The following is a 21,450-nucleotide window of genomic DNA, read 5'->3' as shown; positions in this document are numbered from 1 at the left end:
TACTTTAGTCAAATTATTAAAGAGAGAATGTACCAATAACCTATTCTTGATTTTATGGCATTTCGCAAAACGTCCCAACTTTTTTGGAATCGGTTTTGTATAATAACCATGTACGAGTGTCTAAAATCCAATTTAAATCTTAATTTTCAAGATAGTATCTAAATAAATAATCAAAGTAGTGATTCTGAATGCACTGTCTTTCTGTTTGTCTTTCTTACTCGTCTTTCTCTAGAGATAGCTACATCTCTATGGTGAGCTGGATAAGCAGCACTCGTCTGACTGTGCGCTGGTTAAACCGCGTCCAGAACCAGTCTGTGCTGTGTGTGTGTGAGGCCACGACCGGAGCCTGCTCAGAGGTGAGGGGTCACCAGCTCATCCACTGCAGCCCACTTGGAAACCCGAAAAGTGTCCCATCGATTCGCCTCTCATTTTGTATTCTGCTCAGAACATGCAGAGAATCTCTTACTTCTATTCTGCCGGCTCAGCCTATAATTTCCTTCTGGAGGCGTGAAAGACTAACTCAGCTTTACTTTTAAGCCTCAGCTGTAATGTATAGCCGGTCTTAACACCTAAAGGTCACTCTCTTTTTATGAATGTGCTTGTGAGCGATTGAATGCATGTGCACAGGAGTTTCTGTGTCTGACAGAGATGTGCAGTCCTTGTTTGATTTCTACACTCTGTGTGTGGACGAATCTGTCAACAGCGCTTTATAATTGAAGGCATTGGGAGCTGTGCTGAAATACACAACACAGCGCAACTGTTGTGTGCTGAAAGTACAAATTCCATTCATTTTCTCCACAAAGAAATTGATTTTTAACAATATTGTATAAACCTCTTAAGACTATGTGCTCTAAGGTTGTTAAGCGATGATGGATGATTCTGTTGATGCAATCATTTTTTAGTCTCAGTACTGGTGACTTGATATTTAATTATACACTAATATTTAATAATTTTGTTACATGTAATATTATATACAAAAATGTACTGAAAAGTACTTCAGGGTCGCATGATCTTTCAGAAATCATTCTTATATGTTGTTTTGGTGCTCAAGAAACATTCGACATTTATTATGATCAATGTTAAAATCGTTTTACTGTTTTATAGAAAGTGTTAAAATGCTGTTTTATTTAGGCATAACAAAATTGTAATGTACTGTACAATATGAAAAATTGATATTTGACGGCAAAAGCAATCTAAATGTAAAAACAGAGGAGATGTGTAGCTTATATCTTAAATAAAGTTCACTTCAGAGCAGCCTGATGTTGTTCCTGACAGCACATCTAAACTGCAGATGAAAATGAAACATGCACTTCCTTAATGTGATGCCAGTGAGAATGATGGATTGACTGAAACTCTGCGTTAGCCGTGGAGTTTGATGTACAACTCTCCATGGCAGGCAGAAGGGAACAAATGATTTAAACACATATTTTACTTATAATTTATGACATGTCTAATCCTTTTAAAACATCTTTAATCTTCAGAGGCACCAAATGGCGATGGACTTCTGGCACAACAACCAGCGGCAGGTAAGTTCAGCCTCTCGCTCTCTCTCTTTCACTCTCTCCAGGGAAGCATCCCAATCAATTCTCAGGCTGCGTTCCTCGGTTCCTAAAAGCTGCATCCAACTTGGACGGAAAATAAATGCATCAAAATGGTGTTTTCTCTTGTTGATCTGTTGGAGAAAAGTATATTGACGGTGGCTTGTCCTTCAGGAGGAGCCGTTGTTCACGGCAGATGGTTCTCTGTTTTACCTCATCCTGCCGGCCAAGCAAGGGGCCCGTGGGGAGTTTCTCCACATCGCCAGCCTCCCTGCTCAGGTCTGTGGGTAGAATCATTTCTTACTCACGTTATGCACAATGAAATTAGACGCAGTCATAAACTTCATAATTAGAAACCCGAAGTACCCAGCATATATGTGACTTTTTATGGATGTGTGGGGGCGATGTTGAACCCCTATGTATTGTAAAGTGCATTCTCCCCGTTTCTCTTTATTGAAGTGTTAGACTTCTGATTTGAATATATAGTTAGGTTTTCACGTGCACTAGCTCTTAATTTAGATTCCTGTTTGCTTTTTTTCAGTCATTTACTAATTTATATAATGAGCTTGAAGTGACACGTGTCATGCTCTGTTCTTAAATTCCTAAATAACAGAGATAAAAAAAAACTAAAATAAAAAAATATAATAATAATAATAATACTGCAACTACTACTACTACTACTAATAATAATAATAATGTAAATAATTATATTTATTTTTATTTCATTAAATTTTACAGAAATATTCTAGAAATATATTTATTATAACTTTTGTATTGTCTTTAAATCAAATATCACTTAAATCTAATGCTTCCTTATCTTTCTGCCCACTGCTTGCCATTATTACCCGCCTTTTCTATGTATTTATATATATATATATATTACACGATTTCTTATTAATAATATTTTTTATATTTTTTATTTGTAATATTTGTATATAGATAAAAAAAATTATATTCACACATTTTAATCCATTTATTACAACTTTTTTTATTTTCTTTAGATCGTGTTTTGCACTCTGACACTTAAATGTATTGTTTTCTTATCTTCCTGTCCACTTCTTTCCATTATAGCTTGCCTTCTCGAGTAAGCTTTATCTATCTCTTTCTCTTTCTTTTTCTTTAGACTTCCACTCCTTCCATTTCTCCTCGCTTTCTAACATCAGGCAACTGGGATGTAACCTCCCTGTGCGCCCTTGACGAGGAAAACGATAAAATGTACGACAGATCGAATTTTATGAGCAAACCATTTCAACTCGAAAGCCTCAAGACTGTGTCGTAAAGCATCCCATAGTCAACCCAACTACCTAATATGAGTAATTATTGAATTATTCACGCCTAGCGATCCCATTTAGCCCACCGAATCAGCAAAGATGGCACTTAATTAAAATTAATACAGTAATTTAATGTTGAATTGGCTGTAATGACTGTCATTTTCTCTCCGGCTTTGTTTCCACATAAAACAAACCCTCTTGATAAACCATCCCAGAAGTCAGAGCTCTACAGATATTTTTTGTCATCTTTTCAATTAATGAATATTTATAAGTAGTTAGATCTATAGCTCAAATCAAAGTTTAAGCCCACAAATCGATGACTTACAATTAATCTGCTACTGACAGAAATGAATGCATGTCACTAGCTTCCCTACTTTGCATGTGTAACAGCTACAAACCTACTTGGTATGCAGCTGTACGAAGGTAGTGTGTGGAGGATAAATGACTGTCTACATGTAGTAACTCAAAAACCTTTTCAGATTTACTTCATGTGTCTTTCCCATGTAGCTATTTTCTGAGTACGGAGGAGTCGCAACAGAGCAGACACTTATACAGGTAGGTTCTGTCAGCATTTGCACTCCCTGTTGTGTTGTGTCAGTATGTTTGTGGATTTTGGACGTCCATGTCCTCATTACATGTTGATATTCTGCATCCAGTTTCTGAGAATGTGTGTTCATTGATGTCTTGTGTTGTAATCAGTTAAATCTTTCCACTCTATATCTGAGATGCGTTTCAGGGACATTTGTGAAAAGGCAATAGACTTTTTTCCCCTCTAGTGAGCTCCAGGCAAGAAGCCCGGCTAATTCATTTAACAAGAACGACAGCTTAGAGAGAGAGAGAGAGAGAGAACGCGAGAGGCAGAGAGCGCTAGAGAAGGTTGAAAAGGAGATGGGCAGAGGGGGAAGTGCTGCGCCTCACAGCGATTTAAAGAGTGTTCTCTAACCTTTGATTAATGCTTTAAGACTCTCACTGGCTCTCAGTAGTAGGCCACAAGTTTTCAAAGATTTTTTTATTGCGGCTATCCAAGCAATATGGTGAAAGTGCAAAGGTCCAGCATTGAGCTTAATGCAAGTAGATAATGGAAAACAAGCTCAACATGTGTGTGTGTGTGTGTGTGTGTGTGTGTGTGTGTGTGTGTGTGAGTGTGAGAGAGTTTGTGTATAATGCACTGGAATTTATAGGGACAGTTCAGCTCAAAAAACTATTGTTTGTTTATTTAAATAATTTCATTTTTATTAATCACTGACACATTAATTTAATCAAAATGACAGTTCTGAAAACAACATTTGTTACAATTTTTTTTTTCAAATAAATTATTTTGAACTTTATATACATCAAAGAATCCTTAAAAAATGGATCACAGCAGTGATTTTCAACCTGTGGGCCACGGCCGCCAGTTAACAATCTAGCTTCTAAGTTATTAACCCAACAATAGCCGGGTCAGTTCATTTTTTTGCAGTGGGCCGTGCAAACGTATGTGTTTGGTTGTGTGGGCCGCGAGTTAAAAAAGGTTGGGAACCACTGGATCATAGTTTCCGCAGAAGTATTAAGCAGTACAACTGTTTTCAATGTTCAAAATTAAGCTTTGCATCACAGGTATAAATAGCAGTTTGAAATACATTAAAATAGAAAACAGTTCATGTCAATCTTCATGACTTCTATGAAATGCAAAAAGAGACATTTTTAGTGTTCACAATGCTTTTTTTAATAAAATACAGTGGGCTGTCAAGAGCCAAAAAGTTTATTTTTAAGTTTAGCTGTTAAATCTCATTTTGACAGTCCTGATTACTATACGTAGCATGAAGACTATTAAAAATGTTTTATTTACGTTTTTTTTTTTGCGTATGTGATGTGTAAGGGGAGGTTTGCATGTGTATATAAATTGACAGTCCTGATTACTATACGTAGCATGAAGACTATTAAAAATGTTTTATTTCCGTTTCACAGAAGAAGTTCAGATAGGTTTGGAAAGGCATGAGATTTACTAAATTATGAATGTTTATTTATGCATAAACGATTACTTTAAAGGGGTCATATGATGTTACTTGGACATTATTTTGTGTATTTGGTGTAATGAAATGTGTTTTTGCAGTTTAAGGTTAAAAAAGCAGATTACTTTCCACATACTGTACATTAATGTTGCTTCTCTATGCCCCGCCTTCTGAAACCCGTCGATTTTTACAAAGCTCATCGTTTTGAAAAGCGAGGTCTGCACTGATTGATACCTCAAACGTGTGACACAAATTTTATGTTCCTTACCATACTGTGATCCCGTCTCCCGGCACAACAAGACAAAACCAATAAAACCAATTACAAACAAGGCATTTGCTGCATCCATTGGGGACATAATTACTGATTATAATGACTTATACGGTCTTTTTATGTGTTGGGTTGCATATCGCACTGCATAAACTTAAAAGCATGTCTGCAGTTGTGATCGGAATAAACAACAAACAACAAGCGCTACTCTACACTGCTCAAAACTCGCGTTTGAGTCATCAGTGGCAAATTCTTTAAATATGAAAGCGCCAGACTGTCATTGCAAAGATGGAATTGCCCCACTTTATAGGAACAACCTTTGTGCAGTATTGTAAGTATAACTTAACCACTGATTTCTAGTTGTGTCCTCTTTTGGAAGACCAAAGTTTTGCTTTCTTCTTTCTTTGCGTGAACATTTGGGCGTTGTTATGCAAAACTACCCACACAGTGATGGGGCATGTTTAAACGAGGTGTTTTAGGAGGGCGTGGACGAGTCTAACTTTTATAAAGAATATCTCTTTGGGTTCGAGACTTTAGGCTTTGCAATGTTAGGGATCTTATCTATGCATGAACAGCTTGAAGCACTCGACAGAGAAAGGAAAACTTGAAATTGCATCATATGACCCCTAGAATTGAGAAAAAAATTAAGATTTAAAATTTGATTGTTGTAGATAGCATTAACATCCATGACAAATTGTGAAATAATGAAATGCATGCTTGTTGACTAGTGTGGAGCTCGGAGGAGTGTTTCATCGCCAGTGTCTGACATGCAACCTGTTTGAGCGATGCAGCGTCTTCAAAGCAGACTTCAGCCCCAATCAGACATTCTTTACTCTCTATTGCTTGGGTAATATCACGCTATCTCTCATGCACAAATATAAACACACATAAGTATATGAAAATAGATTGACGTTTCTCATCTCTGTTATACTTTTTCAGGCCCAGGTGTCCCAAAGGTGACCATTCACAGCACAAGTGACCCTTCCAGTGAGTAGAATTAATATTCTTCTCATAATAAGCCATTTGTGGCTCACAGAAAGAAAGATTTTAATTGCTAAAACAATTGTGTCAAAAAACAAGAACTGTTTATGCATAAATGCACCTTATAAATAAATGCCGTATTAAGCATTTATGTAAAATCTGACTTGTTATTATTGTAAATTTGTTATTCAAAAAAAAAAAAAAAAATATATATATATATATATATATATATATATATATATATATATATATATATATTTATATATATATATATATATATATATATATATATATATATATATATATATATATATATATATATATATATATATATATATATATATATATATAAAAACTTATTCAGCACAGCTGTTTTCCACACTGATATTAAGACATTTTTCCTCAGCAGCAAATGATTTCTGAAGGATCATGTGACACTGAAGACTGGAGTAATGATGCTGAAAATTCAGCTTTGCATCAAAGGAATAAATTATATTTCAAAATATATTAAAAATTAAAACAGAAAATGGTTATTTTAAATTGAAATAACATTTCATAATATTGCAGACTTCTAAGAGACCTCTGCAATTTAAAAGTCATGCAGACGCTAAGCTTTTGATCTACAGTACACACATTGAAGGAGGGCTCTGAACCATATCTAAGGACTAGAATATCATAGAGTACCACCTATAAACTACCTTAATGATCACTTTAATTGCCAGTATGATTCTGAGAAAAAAAAGAAAATCATTATATTTTTGAATGAAAGCACCCTAGTGCGTATTAATAAAGCTTGTTGTAGTGCGAGTGTTCTCTAAAACATCTAAAAGTGCTTTATGGTATCTTCTTGAATTTTATTATCTGGATTCATTATTTCAGAGTCCTAATATTTAAATCCAAGGTGGTGAACTGTTGTGGTTTTATGCCAAAAATGTATTAAGTCTGGGTGCTTTCCTTGCAGGATACACAGTGGTGGAAGACAACAGCCTCCTCGCTATGTCTCTTGAAACCAAGAGGCTCTCTGAGACAGTTTTCCAGACGCTTTCCTCTGACAACAGTGGTAAAAAGATTTATTAAGTAACTGATTACATTCCTCCTTTCAGTATAAATTGATCTCAAGCTTTTACAAAGCCAACTAGATTTAAGAAACAATCAGATAATTGTTTCGGTTTTGCTAATTGGATCTTCACAGTTGTGCCATTAGTGGTGCGTTTGGGGGAAGCCTGTTGCAGCATGTGTATTTTTGCGTATGTGATGTGTAAGGGGAGGTTTGCATGTGTTTATAAATTGCACATGTACTGTACATCAGGTCCCCTGACTGTGTTTGTTTGTGCATATATGTGTGTATTATTGAGAGTTTGTTGAAAACCAGCAGGCTCACGGGAGCTCATTTGCCAGTGGTTAAAATATTGATGAGTCGTTACTCAGACTTCCTTGCTGTTGAAACGACCCTTTATTCTGTTTTAACTGCCTTTGTGAATAATTACAGACCTAGATCTAAAGATGTCCCTGCCTCCTGGGTACGGAGGAAACCTGCATCCTCTCCTTATTATCATGTAAGTGTCTCCTTGCACTTCACCAGTGCCTGTTTCATACTGTTAGTATGGCAGTATTATATTGTATGGATGCCCGGTGATTATGAGATAAAATGTATATAAAAAGTTTTGTGAGACACTCCAATTCAACAGATTGTATTTGGTAAGACTTTTTAATGTTTTTGAAAGAAGTATCTTATGCTAATTTATTTTGATTAATAAAACAGTAAAAACAGACATATTCAAATTCTTTTCTAACATGTTATTGTCGTTAAAAATAACTGTTTTCTATTTTAAGTTTTAGTTTTATATTTTAAAATTTAATTTATTCCTGTGATGCAAAGCTGAATTTTCAGCATCTGTCAACTTTTAATTAATTTAATGAAACTTAAATTTAGTGAAAGAATGAATACATTTTTTTTAAACCCTGAAAAAATATAACCCCTAAATATAAATTGTGCAATGTAAATGCAAACTGTAGTGTGTCAATCCACATTGAGAGAAATAAAAGCTACATTGTGGGATTTAAATTTTTAGTCATAAAGTAACAATTTTGAGAAATAAGTCGGCAGCTTGTTTTATGTTGAAATTTGTGAAAAGTCACAATTATGAGAAGTTGCTTGACTCGAACTTCCATTTCCAATATGATGGATGAACCAAAAGTAATATTAGTTACGAAATTAAAAATCTGTTTTTCTGACACATTTTTTTTATTAAACTTTCAATTTCTACACAATATGGAAATAAAAATGCTAAAGATTCATTTTTAAAAAAATGAAACCAACATTTGCTGAATTGATACATCATTTTAAAGTCACATGACAAGAGAATAGCATGCTACTGCTTCAAACATTAATGGTGAGCTAATGCCTATGCTTTACTCACGATTTTTTTATACAGTAGTAGGCATTATGTAATATGGTCAGTGTTGCATTAAGAAAACAAGATGCGTGCTAAGTGTCCTGAAAGTGACAAATCAGCTCTGATTCTCACACCAAACAAGCCAAAATCTTAAGCTTGCCTAAGACTTATTTATTGCCTTGCAAGCAGTGGTATCTCCTTGTGGAAATGCAAATCTAGTTAGGACTCTCCTCTCCCCCGCCGTAGTTGGTTAGGCTACATGATTTATGAATGCTGCGTTAATAAGCAATATGCACATGCTCAATTGAGATGCAAGAAGTGTTCAGCAATTGTGAACACATTCACAGAATGCAGATCAGTGCGCTGATGTCTTTTTAATCTACAATGTGATGTTATATGTCAACACCTCCACCTCTACCATTCTCTGCACCTGTAGTGACAGTATTCCCGGGAGGCAGTCGGTAACGGAGGAGTTTGCCCTGGGCTGGCCGGAGGTTTTATCCAGCCTGCATGGAGTGGCGCTGGCTTGGATCGACAGCAGAAGCTGGGTCTCACAGGGACAGAAAGGCAGCATCCTGGACCCTCGCAAGCTCAGTTCCCTCCGCATTAAAGATAAGCTTGGAGTCGTGGAGTGAGTCATTCTCTCTTTTCAGTTATTAAGAGTAATAGCTCTATTAGTAAAGTCATTTTGCACATTACACCACAAAATATCTGATTAGGAAATGCTTCATGCTTTAAAGCAGACGCTGGGTTTTCTTTCAAATTTTCTTGAACACTTGTTTGAAAAATTGAATTGAACCTTTCTTGCTCCAGGCAAAAAAATCGACGTTTATGTCTCTGCAGAGTTAATATGCTGGCTGATTATAAATCACCAGCCATTTATCATAAGTCCTAAATGCCACCTGAAATTCCTTGTTTTATTTCAGATGGTTAATGCAGTTGCCATACATTGATGGGAGAAGAGTCGCTGTTTATGGAAAGGTAAAATATATGTTCAGAAAAATGAGGGTTCAGACTCAAACTTCTGATTAAATGAGTTATATTTGAGTAAATGGCTGATTTATGGAAGTTGGAAACTGTAAATAGCCTACAGTTAGGCTAATTATCAATGCATTACAAACTTTTATTTGAAGCAAAAGAGTATTTAAAAATTGGACAAAAAGACAAAGGTACAAAACTATATTTTGTGTCTGTGTCTATATATATATATATATATATATATATATGTATATATATATATATATATATATATATATATATATATATATATATATATATATATATATATATATATATATATATATATATATATACGGTACAAACCCTTAAGTATTTTGAAAGTGTGTCAAGACGCAATTATATCATTCAAGGTGATTTATGGGAGTAGGCATTCAATGCCAAGCTCTTTTGGTGCAATTTGCTTGCCACAACTCTGATTGTTGGAATTTTCCTCACAGCATCATGGGTAATGTAGTTTTTCACAAGTAAATTCACACAATTCTTTAAAGATACATCAAATTCAAATAATATGAACTGGTGGATGTAATTAATGCATTTACCATTCAATAACAACCTCAGAACTCACAAAAGATCTGTATTTCAAGGTTTGTAAATTATCAAAAAATTTTTTTATTAATGGCATTTTTACTTTCAGGACCAACCTGTTGAACTCTATATTATATATAGCATCTTAGCAAAGTTTTAAAAGTTTTTTTTTTTTTTCAACTTTTTAAAGTCAGTTGTAAAAAGGGGGATTGGAAGTTTTTTTTCTGTAGCCATTTTTAAAAAGTATTCATCAAAACATTAAAAACCATGAACCAAACCTACAGTTGCAGAGCTCTGACATCAGCCTACTTTTGACCTCACAGGGACTTGGTGGCTATTTAGGTTTGAAGATGCTGACAGCAACCAATCAGATGTTCAAATGTGCTGCTGTCATGGCTCCCATCACAGACTTCAAGCTCTATAGTGAGTTCCAGCTCCAAACACCACGGAAGAACAATATTTCTATCTGAAGTGCATTACTGTTTCTTTTCACATTTATATCTGTGGAAATGGATTCAACCTTGTTTTTCAGGTGCTGCCTTCTCAGAAAGATATCTGGGCCTTCCAAATAAAGAGGATCATTCATACATGGTAGACATTTGCATTACCTTTTAATTCATTATCAAACATTAAGTTATGGAAAATAGATATAATGTAAAATAAATCACATTGTGACAAAATTACCGGCACAAGTTATAGTTGTGAGATAGTCATATTGTCACAAAGTTATGAGAAACAAAGTCACGTTTGTGAAATGAAAGACAAGGTTACAAGAAACAGACACAATTATGAGATTTTAAGTCACATTTTAATATTTAAAGTTACAGTTAAACAAAGCCATAACTGGATAAAAGGTCAAATTTGGGAGAAATAAAATAGCATTTATGAGAAACAGAGTTGCGGTGACCTTTTCGTTTTACATTCAGAAACAATCTTCTATATTAGGACTGAGACTGAGATGCCTATATGTTGTTTCTTTGCAGGCTGCATCTTTGTTGGACAACATTCACAAGCTAAAGAATGAAAACTTCCTCCTCATACACGGGACTGCAGATGGTCAGTTTCAGAATTATAAATCATTCACATACATCATTTGTGGATTTCCAGTCATGTTTGATTGTTTGTGTGTTTAGCACGGGTACATTTCCAACACAGCGCTGAGTTGTTGAGTCGTCTGGTGAAGGTAGAGGCCAACTACAGCCTTCAGCTGTACCCAGACGAAGGCCATACTTTAAGAGAAGAGCGGAGCATCCAACACCTCCACCGCACACTCCTTCACTACCTCCACAACTGCCTCGAATACGACCCCTTCCACAGCATAGAGGAGGAAGAGGAGGAGGATGAAGAGGAAGAGTGATCTCTTCCACTGTGTCCGCTCTCGGTCCTCAGAGGTGCCCAGTACTGGTGGATGCATTAATTCTCCTAAGGAAAAATGAGCAAAATGGAGATCAAGAGGACCGAATTCACCAGCTATTTACCATAAACTCAATTTTGGAAAGGTTTTTTTTTTTTTTTTTCAGACTGCAATCGTAAACGTTTCCCGAGCGTCCAGGAAGATCCATCAGAACTGCTTTGGTTCATACACTTTTCAAGTAAATCATACACAGAATAAAGACTGAGGGCCCCATGCAATCAACATATTTAGGCAGTTTATGTGTACAATGGGCAAAAGATGATCAACCTTTATGTTGCAGCGCCACACTGAGGTGAAAGATGGATATTTCAAGACATGGTTTGTGGATTGTGAAAGTTGAAAATACTAGTGGTTTTCCTGATTTATCGTTTACTATTTGTTTAACTATTACTATACTATAACAATTCACTGTTAATTGAAATAAATCTGCAATCAAATATAAATATTAGATTATTAATCTTGAGTGAAAATGAGAAATGTTGCCTTGCAAATTAATGTAAATAAAATAGTTTTAAAATGACTAAAACTAAAATAAAAATAAATTAAAGCTAAATAGAAATTTCAAAATGATGAAAGCACATAAAATGACTAAAAATAAACTACTATTTAACTAAAATTAAAATAACATGAAAATTAAAAGTTATAAATACTATAATTTGTATATAAACAGTTCTAAAAACCTCATGCTATGAATCTCATGCTGATATCTAGAAAGGTGGACAATATGATGCAGCAGAGATATGATCCACAAATGAGATTGCTGGCAGGAAATTCTTTAAAAAACAATTGGAAATCGAAATTGTTTTTCAGACATTGACACCAAACTAAACTTGCACATCTGTCAATCAGCCAAACTGACATTGTTGTTGGATGATAATCTCAAAAATGTCCTGAGATCTGATCTATCACTAGCCTGTTTTGATTGAATGAACTGCAAAATGTAATTTGAACCTGGCTCTTTATATGCATGACACACCGGCTGCATGGTGCTGTATATTCATAATCTCTGTGCCGAACGCAAAAGAAATTAATGAAAAAATACTTCACTGTGTGAAAGACAACAAGTTTTGAGCATCTCCATATCATTGTGGTATAAGTACACAGTAAACTGTCCTTACTGTAAGACTACAAAATCAATGACTCGCACTGCATGCTGCCGTTTACAGAAGCCTCATAAGGTCTCCAGCATACAGCATATCTTTTCATAAACATCGAGCCCTGCTTTGTGCAGTTGCCATTGTCATGCATATGCAGATTTCATGTTCACAGATCAAATGTGCCAAATACTACGTGACCAAACCTTGCAGTACTGACTTGTGTTACAATTTTGAATGTGGCAGTTTGTGCATTTAGTATTTTTAAATGTTTCTTTAAGATTCTTTATGCAGGATTACCTTAATTTATATTTTTGACAAAAGAAGTCTGTAACAATATTTAAATTTAGTTAATCAGTTGTTAAGATCACTTTTATATACAATGTCAGAAAAAAAAACAAAAAAAACATGCATACTTAATTTTATAGTAAATGTTTTGTTTTATTTATTTATTTATTATTAATACTTTTATTTAGCATGGTACATAAAAGACAGTAAAGACATTATAATGTTACAAGCTCTTATTAACTTTCTGTTAATCAAAGAATCCTAAAACATGTAATTCCACAAAATATTAAGCAGGACAACATTAATAAGAAGAAGAAATAGTAAGAATATTAATACGTGTTACCAATTTGTTTTATAATTTATAATAAAAAATAATATTTCTTGGTATTAGAATGATTTCTTAGGCGTCGTGTGACACTGAAGCGGTTGAAAATTAACTTTGCCATCACAGGAATAAATTATATTTAAAAATATATTAAAATAGAAAACAGCTATTTTACAAGTGAAAAATATTTCACGATATGGCTGCATGTTTGACCAAATAAATGCAGCCTTGTTGAAAATATAAATCTTATTGACCCCACAATTTTGAACAGTAGTGTTCTTCAGTAAATGCAGGTTTTATCCAGAAGTTCACCAGCTCATGCCATAGTAACATATTTTTAAACGGCATAAAACTTTAGAAGACAATGCTTGAGGAAACAAATCAGGCAAAATGCTAATAAAATGTATTATAAGTAGGCCAGTTTAAAGTTTCTAGTCATAGAACACAAGATTTTTCCCACCTGCCTTCAACTTTCTCATGTACCAGATCAATATTTTATTGACTTTATTTTTGTGACCTTCATGTATTGTTGAAATGTGTATGTAGAAACCTTGTAAGTTTTGTGTGTTGACATTGTGATGCAACTAAGCAAGTTACATATCCCAGAATGTTCTGTTGTGCCGTAGGTCCAAGAAAATCCTTCGTGCCAGAGCTACGACAATGTAACAGGCAGCATGAAGTCTGAAATGAACGTCCTTGAACTTCTGTATCTGTATATTTGTATTTAATGAGCCTTTTCCAATAAAGTCTGAAATCTTTGTGTACATGCAGTTTCAAGTCATTTAGGGACAATGCACATAACTTACAAGACTAGTTGATATTGACAAGAAGCATCATAATTCAAATCTTTAATCTAAGGCATTAAATTAAAATGCAATTATAATTTGAAGATAAATTCCTTTTAATTGTGAAAATATAAAGGTGCCTTGAAGCTACAAAATTAACTGATTTAAAAAAAAAAAACGCACGTGACTTTACATGAGTATCTGTCATTCTATTTCTAGTCAGGCAGTTTAAAGTACGATCTACAGCCGAAACTAGATTCTACGTCTGAATAATTAATGCACGTTCCTTTCTTGAGCCAATCAAGTCAAGAAGCGATGAGACGATCCACCAATCAAAATCAGTTTTCTCATTTTCAACCAATCAGAACGCGCGTATCCGATCCACCCTCACCAGGCCCTATCTGATCCAACCCGCGCCTAGAACAGGGCCCGACTCCCTTTTCAACCTTCACTGCGAGCGCGGTAACGAGAGGGGCACCTTCAAGCAGGAGTCGATAAAGAACCACTTGTAAAATTTAAACACACCTACAAGAACAATGTCCTTCCTTTCTATCAGCAGACTAGCTCCAAGACTTCTCAGTTCAAAGGTATGAAAGTTATATTTTAATATGAGTGAAGAAAACACAGGCTGCTTCCCGGTTAGCTTAGCATAGCATAGATTACTTTCTTTAGTAACAGACAGACTGTATAAGAAACCGTATCTGTTTTGGGTAATTTATCCATAAAAAACATCGTTTATGTGTTTATTTATTTCAGTGTATGTTTAAGTAAGTGGTTAGTTTGAAAAACCTAATGAACAGACTACCTGGACAGCATTTTACACAACATAGGTACTCATAAATGTTGTCAAACGTTCAAAAATGGTGAAAAAAAAAGGCATGTAAGTAGGGAATCGGTGATTTTTTTTTTTTTTTTTTTTTTTTTTTTTGAGACACCGCAAATGTGAAGTCGTATTTTAGCTTGAAGATGGTGTCTTTGAAACATACCTGACAAAGAAAAGCTTTTTATTTGGTTTACAGAGGGTTTTCCTTTATTACAAGTCCTTTCTGAAGTGTAGCTGTCATCCTCTCACAGGGCTTTGAACACTTTAAGCAGTTTTCAGTTGTTATAATAAAAAATAACTACATTTGACAGTCACTTTGACATCTGTGATCTGCACCTGTTTAGTGTGACAAGTTAGTATTTTTGATGTTCTCTGTGTCTGATCTGACCTTCAGAATTGTCATTCATTTATTAATGGCCAGGCTTCAGTAGCTTGCAAAGTTGATAGATCACTATAATAGACAATAATAGGGGTTGAATAGGGTTTATGCAAAGTATACATCTAGGGTTTTCAGTAGGGTTTAAATGAAGTCATCCTTAAACTGAAACCATGTCCCATGCTAAAATTTTACGTATAAAGAACCAGGTTATACAATGAAAGAATATATTTATGTAAAATTGTTTATATTACTTATAACACTTTTTTCCCTTCTCATGATAGTACTGTAGATGTATTATTTATATATGTGTGTGTGTTAGATATTTATAATTTATTAAAGAAATAGTTGCGTAATGTTGAAATTGATCCATTTTGAGGATTTTCCTGAATGATGACATGTTTAGGGTTTGCAGTTGTAATCTTTCAGGTTCTGTGATTTAAATTTTTACAGGTGTGTGACTTGTGACGTTTAACATATGACTAGATTGTGATTGTGTTTTGCAAAGATAAGTGGAAGGTGTGTCAAAGGGCATGTATATAGAAACCGGCATTCTATCAATATATTGTCTCAGATGTGCTGTCATAAGATGATGCAGTCTTTTATTGCTCCTGCTATAAAGATAAAACCAACAAGAGATGCACCGATTGCAATTTTTTTGGCTGATTCAGAATTTTTTATTTTTTATTTCATTGACCTCATTGACATTATATACAAACAAAAAATAATTTTTCAATGCAAAAATGTATTCACTTAATAAAATAAATTGAATAAATAAAATGAAAACAGACCCTTCTGAGCCGCTCCAGCAACTGATGCAACCCGGAAAAACTATCGACATGGATTTTGGCCGATAACTGATTGCACCAGCAATCAACTGTTGGTGCAGATTAATCGGCAAAACCGATACATCGGTCGACCTTTACGTCATTTTGGAGAATATCCACTGACATGAAAAACCACATAAACAGCGTATGCTCAGAATTCATCAAAAATATCTTCATTTGTGTTCCTAAGATTAACAAAGGTCTTACAGATTTAGAACAACATGAGAGTCAGTAATTAATGATTGAATTTTCATTCTTGCGTGAACTAACACTTTGTAATAGGTTATTGTGCTCTTGTCATTTAGGGTTAATACTCATTTCACACCCCAGGATGACCTTTGTACACTATGAAGAGTTTCTGTGTTTAGACCTCTGTCCAGTAGTTGGTTTTGTAAATATTTGGATGCTAATAGGTTTGAATGATACTGCAGAGAGATTTGCAAGTGTATGTGAATGGATTTTTCTGTATTGGTAAGAGCTGTTCCTCTTCAAGCATTCAGATGGTGGACAAGCATGTCTGACCTGTCTGACACCGCTGTCCACCTGTCATCTGCTTTGAATATGGAAAAAAACTAGATGTTTTTGTCTGAAAGCACAGAAGGTTTTGAAAATTCATAGAGCATACCTGTGAGTCTTTTATACATTTTCCTTTCCTAAAGAAAAACTCAGAGTTCTTTGCCTGACCAGCGATTCCTCCATATGGTATTTAGTGACTCTTGCAAACACATGATTCTTGCATCTATTTTGCATATAATTTGGCTCCATATCATAGAACTGAGTCAAAGGCCATAGAAAGGTCTAAGATTGCCAGCTTGCTAAGCTGCTAGTAGCCTGTCTGCTATGCTGTATTTTCTGCAGCCTTTCTGATGGTGCTTTTACCTTGAAAGTCAGTTTTATATAGCATACATCTTAGCTTCAATAAAATAAAAAATGTTACATATGCGGTAACAATTTGCAAATTGCAGTAACAAATTTCTATTACATTGTATCATTTTCCCCCTCAACTTTGTATGTTTTAAAGTTAAATACATCAGTCTGGTGCAGTTTGATAACAAACATTAGAATATTAACACTTCTAGGTTATGTGAAGTGTATTGTTTTGGACACGTTTGGAGGTATTCCGCTACTACAGTTCAGAGGCTGTATGTAATCACCCTCCTCTGTGCTCACACTGGGTTCAGGCGAACAGCTGCTGGTAGCTTCACCTTTCCCACAGATTACACGGCCGCAGACTTGTAGGGATATCAGAAACTAGCAGTTACTTATCAATAACAATGCAGACTGCCCCATAAATGAGCTCTAAACCTGATTGGAGTGTCTTTCTGGTCTCACAGCTACTGTATGTTGTGTAAGGCGTGTTAGAAAGATCTTTAGAGTGACAGGTGTCTGGTGTCAGAGCACTGACCCAGATGGTGATCAGGAGGCCCATGGTGTAGGAAGCATTGGTTCTTGTTCAGGAAGGTGAAGTCATTCCCTGCGTAAGTTGAGTTGAAAGGAAGCCTGGATGTGATGTGTGATGTTTATTTGTTTTGGATATGAACGACATGTAAACATAAAGACATATAGAACTTCAGAATTTTAAAATTGGTGCATCACTATTTTTGCTAAAGAAAATGTGAGCTTTGCTTGTCTATTCAATACTACTTGACATAATGTATAACGATTGATTAATTGTTATGTGATTGATTATATTCACATACTGAAAAAAAATCACTGTAAGTTGCTTTGGATAAAAGCATCTGCTAAATGCATAAATGTAAATGTTAACTAGTAATCAGAGGTAAATAAATTTTTAGAAGCTAACCAACATTTGAGTAGTCCACACTAGGGGTGGGCGATATCTCGATATTTAAAATATATCGAGATATTTTTTTAAACACGATATGGATTTTGACATATCGTATATATCGATATATTGTTTATATTCTGATTCCGCCACTTTGCTTGTTTGCCTTCCCTGTGCTGTGCTCGCCCCCGCTCGCTCGCCCCCCGCCTCCTTGCTTTTGTCCCCTCTCACCTCGCGTGTAGATAACTAGTCAAAAAAAAAAAAAAAAGACAACTGGCTCCATTATATGGAGATACTTCAGTTTTAAGGCGTAGGGCGAACGGCAGGCAGATGTCTACTGTAGGGCCCAATGAAACGCGGACGGAATCGCGGAATCCAGTCATAAAAATGGAATTTACAGTTTAACGCGGAATGTCACGGAATTGGTCAAATTTTAAATGAATTAATCAAAAGTCGGTCATGCACTTACATCAAATCGCTAAATGGACTAATATCTGCAAATATTAACCCGGAAAAGTCTATTTAAATATGAATCCTGCATGTTCTGCGTGTCTGTGTCAACAAATGGAGCAGAAGCGCGTCTTCATTCATTAAACACGGAAGCTCGCATAACGCTCGCGCTGATTTCATTGTCTTTCCTCTCTCTAAATAAAGACGTGAACACATGAGGAACATCTCCAGAACTGCACTGAGAGTCACTTCATGAGCATCTGACCGTTTGATTTGAGTAAGACTAGCTCATATCACATCATAGACTGTGGTATCACATACACAGAACTGTAAAGGTAAACCCGCCAAAATAAAAGTATTTGACAGAAATCTATTACTATTGTACAGCAGAATGTAGATAGCCCACTACTACTACTATTAAAATGAAACGAACATAATTTTATAAGGAATAATCACACAACATTTCTCCCATGTTTTATTTTTAATAGTAAATCCCCTTTGTTTACCAAAAAATAAAGTTTGCTTAATTTTAAATAATTAAAAGATAAATTAAATGAATGTTTTATGCCTTCATTTGATAATCAGAAAAATGTAAATACACAGAATTTCTGAAGGGAAAAAAACATTTCACATAAGGCTATTTTAAGAATTGTTTTTAACTAATTAAGTTGTTTTTATGCATTTAAATAATTGCACATGCTAAAACACAGAATTAGGTAACAATAAAACATATGGTGAAGAAAAAAATAAAATGTTTCATAGGCCCCTTAACATGTAATATTTGCCATATTTGTTTTTGCAATAGTTTTTTGGGGGTTATTTTTCCTGTAAAGATATCGAGATATATATCGTATATCGAGATATAGCAAAATATATCGAGATATATTTTTTGCTCCATATCGCCCAGCCCTAGTCCACACCCTGCAGCTGAATGCTGTAAACCGCTGCCAGTTTGTATGAAGAGGATTAATGGTGATTCCACTGACTATTATTCTGTTAGGAGAATCATAGCCTCCTTTATCTCACTGCATGCCTTGCCAATCTGATTCGGCATTACAACCGTGCTTGAGTGATTCTGCAGTGGCAGTTTTTATCTGGTCCTGCTGTGAGTCAATCAGACATGACTCTTAATCTAAAGCTATATATAGAAGTGAAGGATGTTTCTCACTGTAAGAATGGATCGGGCTGTGCAGATAAACTCATTATTCTTCCTGAAGGAATTCTGTAACAGAAGTAGCAGTTGGATCCATACACCTGTCTCGGCAGGATTTGTTGTGTTCTGTTGCACCTGAGCACCTTTTATGTTCCTGTGAAGTATTGTCATTGTGTATATCTTTGCTATAATTAAATTGTATTGAACCCCAAATAAGACTGTCATAATGAATGGCACAGTGGTAATGGTTTCAAATGCAGTTCACTTCTGGTTGCTCTAGCAGTCTTGTCTATTCAATATATGTGCTGTGACTCTCTTAGACAAAAAAAAAAACAGCAGCTAATCACCAAAGCTGTTAAATGTTTTGAAGAAAAATAATTTAAATGTTTTAATTGTTCAGAGCTAGTTGAAAACATTTGGTCCAGTAGAAACTTGTAGTAAGTAGCTTGTAATTTGGATAAAAAGAAATGGGCCCCTGATGCTTTTTGCATTGTGCAGCCAAAGTCACCTGCCCTGCAGCTGTCAGCAGGCCTTCTGCGGTGAAATCTGACTTCTAGTCCAGGTTATGTTGCTCAGCTTCCTCTGCATTGCATCTTTCATCAAAGTCATTGTTTGTCTTTCTCTTCCAGAATGCAGCATGTGTTGTTGTGGCTGCCAGAAATGCCAGCGCATCCACGGTAAGTGTTTGCATCACTTCAGATATCCCGGATCAATAATCACAGCCAGAACCAGACTTTAGATTTTAATTGCACTACAGTGATTAGATCGCAGCCTTGCTTTTGATGGAATGGTTGAGTCACTTCCACATGTCTGGGGCTTTTATAATATATATGTACAAGACAGTTGTTAAATCTGTGCCTGATCCTTTAACTGAAAACTTTTTTCCCTTGACCTTATACAGAATTTGAAAGACGTCCTGGCAGACCTCATCCCTAAAGAACAGAGCAGGATCAAGAACTTCAGACAGCAGCATGGCAAAACCACTATTGGTCAGATCACAGTGGACATGGTGAGAGAAACATCACTGCATTCACCGTTACTGTAAATCATGTCTGTATGTCATCACTTGAGGCTACATTAAAATCAATCAAATTAGTTGTAATAATTATAAACTTGTTGTGAATGCTGGGTTATTTTAATAGTATATGTATACATATATCTACACTATTATAGTATTTACTAATATATTTTAATAGTATATGTATACATCTACACCAGTGGTTTTCAACCTGTGGTCCGCGGCCCCCTAGTGGGCCGCGGTGGTATTGCAGGTGGGCCGTCAATTATTTTCTGTTCATTTGCAGTCCATTCTAGGGCTGTGCGATTAAAAGAAAACGTCCTAAAATCACGATTTGAGTGTGCACGATTTCTAAATCGCTTTATAGCACAGTTTTCCGTGGCCCTGACCTCCCGTAGTATGCTATCTGATCCAATCAGAATGCATTGCGCCTAGCGCGAGAACAGAGACTGGGCATATGCCTAACTCCAGGTTCACACACTGTCTGTGATGCGCCTTTTTTCTGAGCCAATGTTGACGGATCAGAGCGTTCTCACTGCGGTAAAAGGCTAGGAATAAAAATGTGCGAAAATAATGTCTAACACATGAGCATAGAGTGAATTTGTTAGTGAACAGGATGCAGTTTAAGTGAGAGGAGACACGTTTTAAGTGTGCACACTCTCTCCTCGCAAAGCAGCGTGTTTCTGAGCAAGAAAAAAGGAAAATCTGCGTGCGAACAGAGAGATTCGCACTCGTGCATTATTTTAATGTGCTTTCGCGTTATATTTATGCGCTCTCACTGCTGAGCACATACACATACTGTATACACACTGCAAACACCTGAGGCACCGCTACAATTAATGAGCTCTATGAACAATGCATGGCAAAAAAGAAAAAAAAGTCCCTGTATACAGGATTTTTTTTTTTTTTTTGCCACAAGTCTATACATTTTTTTACATCTTCACTATAGTGATAATTTTGACTTATGTCTGTTCTAGAGATGTTACAACTTTTTGATAAAGCTCTGATTGGTTTTCTTTTGGAAATATGTTTAAAATTAATCCTGAATGCATTTATGACTGTAAAAGCACAATTGCAAAATTGATCAAAAAAATCGCGATAGTTTTTTTTTTTTTTTTTTT

General features: G+C 35.3%; 2 protein-coding genes across 2 annotated transcripts in view; both read left to right on the top strand.

Annotated features, from left to right (window-relative positions):
- LOC127946386 (inactive dipeptidyl peptidase 10-like) overlaps positions 1-13,875 on the top strand; it is an 18,105-nt gene extending 4,230 nt beyond the window's left edge. The window contains exons 2-16 of the mRNA XM_052542929.1: positions 233-356; positions 1,482-1,526; positions 1,713-1,817; positions 2,662-2,753; positions 3,317-3,364; positions 5,797-5,915; positions 6,008-6,055; positions 7,011-7,109; positions 7,539-7,605; positions 8,882-9,076; positions 9,372-9,426; positions 10,314-10,413; positions 10,523-10,581; positions 10,974-11,046; positions 11,124-13,875. Of these exons, the coding sequence (XP_052398889.1) occupies positions 233-356; positions 1,482-1,526; positions 1,713-1,817; positions 2,662-2,753; positions 3,317-3,364; positions 5,797-5,915; positions 6,008-6,055; positions 7,011-7,109; positions 7,539-7,605; positions 8,882-9,076; positions 9,372-9,426; positions 10,314-10,413; positions 10,523-10,581; positions 10,974-11,046; positions 11,124-11,347 (1,453 nt within the window). The 3' untranslated portion in view covers positions 11,348-13,875. The remainder of the gene's footprint in view (positions 1-232; positions 357-1,481; positions 1,527-1,712; positions 1,818-2,661; positions 2,754-3,316; positions 3,365-5,796; positions 5,916-6,007; positions 6,056-7,010; positions 7,110-7,538; positions 7,606-8,881; positions 9,077-9,371; positions 9,427-10,313; positions 10,414-10,522; positions 10,582-10,973; positions 11,047-11,123) is intronic.
- Positions 13,876-14,344: 469 nt separating this feature from the next.
- Positions 14,345-20,376, top strand: LOC127946041 (citrate synthase, mitochondrial-like). The gene is made up of 3 exons (XM_052542324.1): positions 14,345-14,483; positions 19,941-19,988; positions 20,213-20,376. The coding sequence occupies exons 1-3, from the start codon at positions 14,433-14,435 to the stop codon at positions 20,354-20,356; spliced, it is 243 nt and encodes an 80-aa protein (XP_052398284.1). The 5' UTR covers positions 14,345-14,432; the 3' UTR covers positions 20,357-20,376.
- The last annotated feature ends 1,074 nt before the right edge of the window (positions 20,377-21,450 follow it).

The sequence above is a fragment of the Carassius gibelio genome, chromosome A24 (genome assembly GCF_023724105.1).
Source record: "Carassius gibelio isolate Cgi1373 ecotype wild population from Czech Republic chromosome A24, carGib1.2-hapl.c, whole genome shotgun sequence".
Lineage (NCBI taxonomy): Eukaryota > Metazoa > Chordata > Actinopteri > Cypriniformes > Cyprinidae > Carassius > Carassius gibelio.
This window is presented reverse-complemented; position numbering and strand designations above follow the sequence as displayed.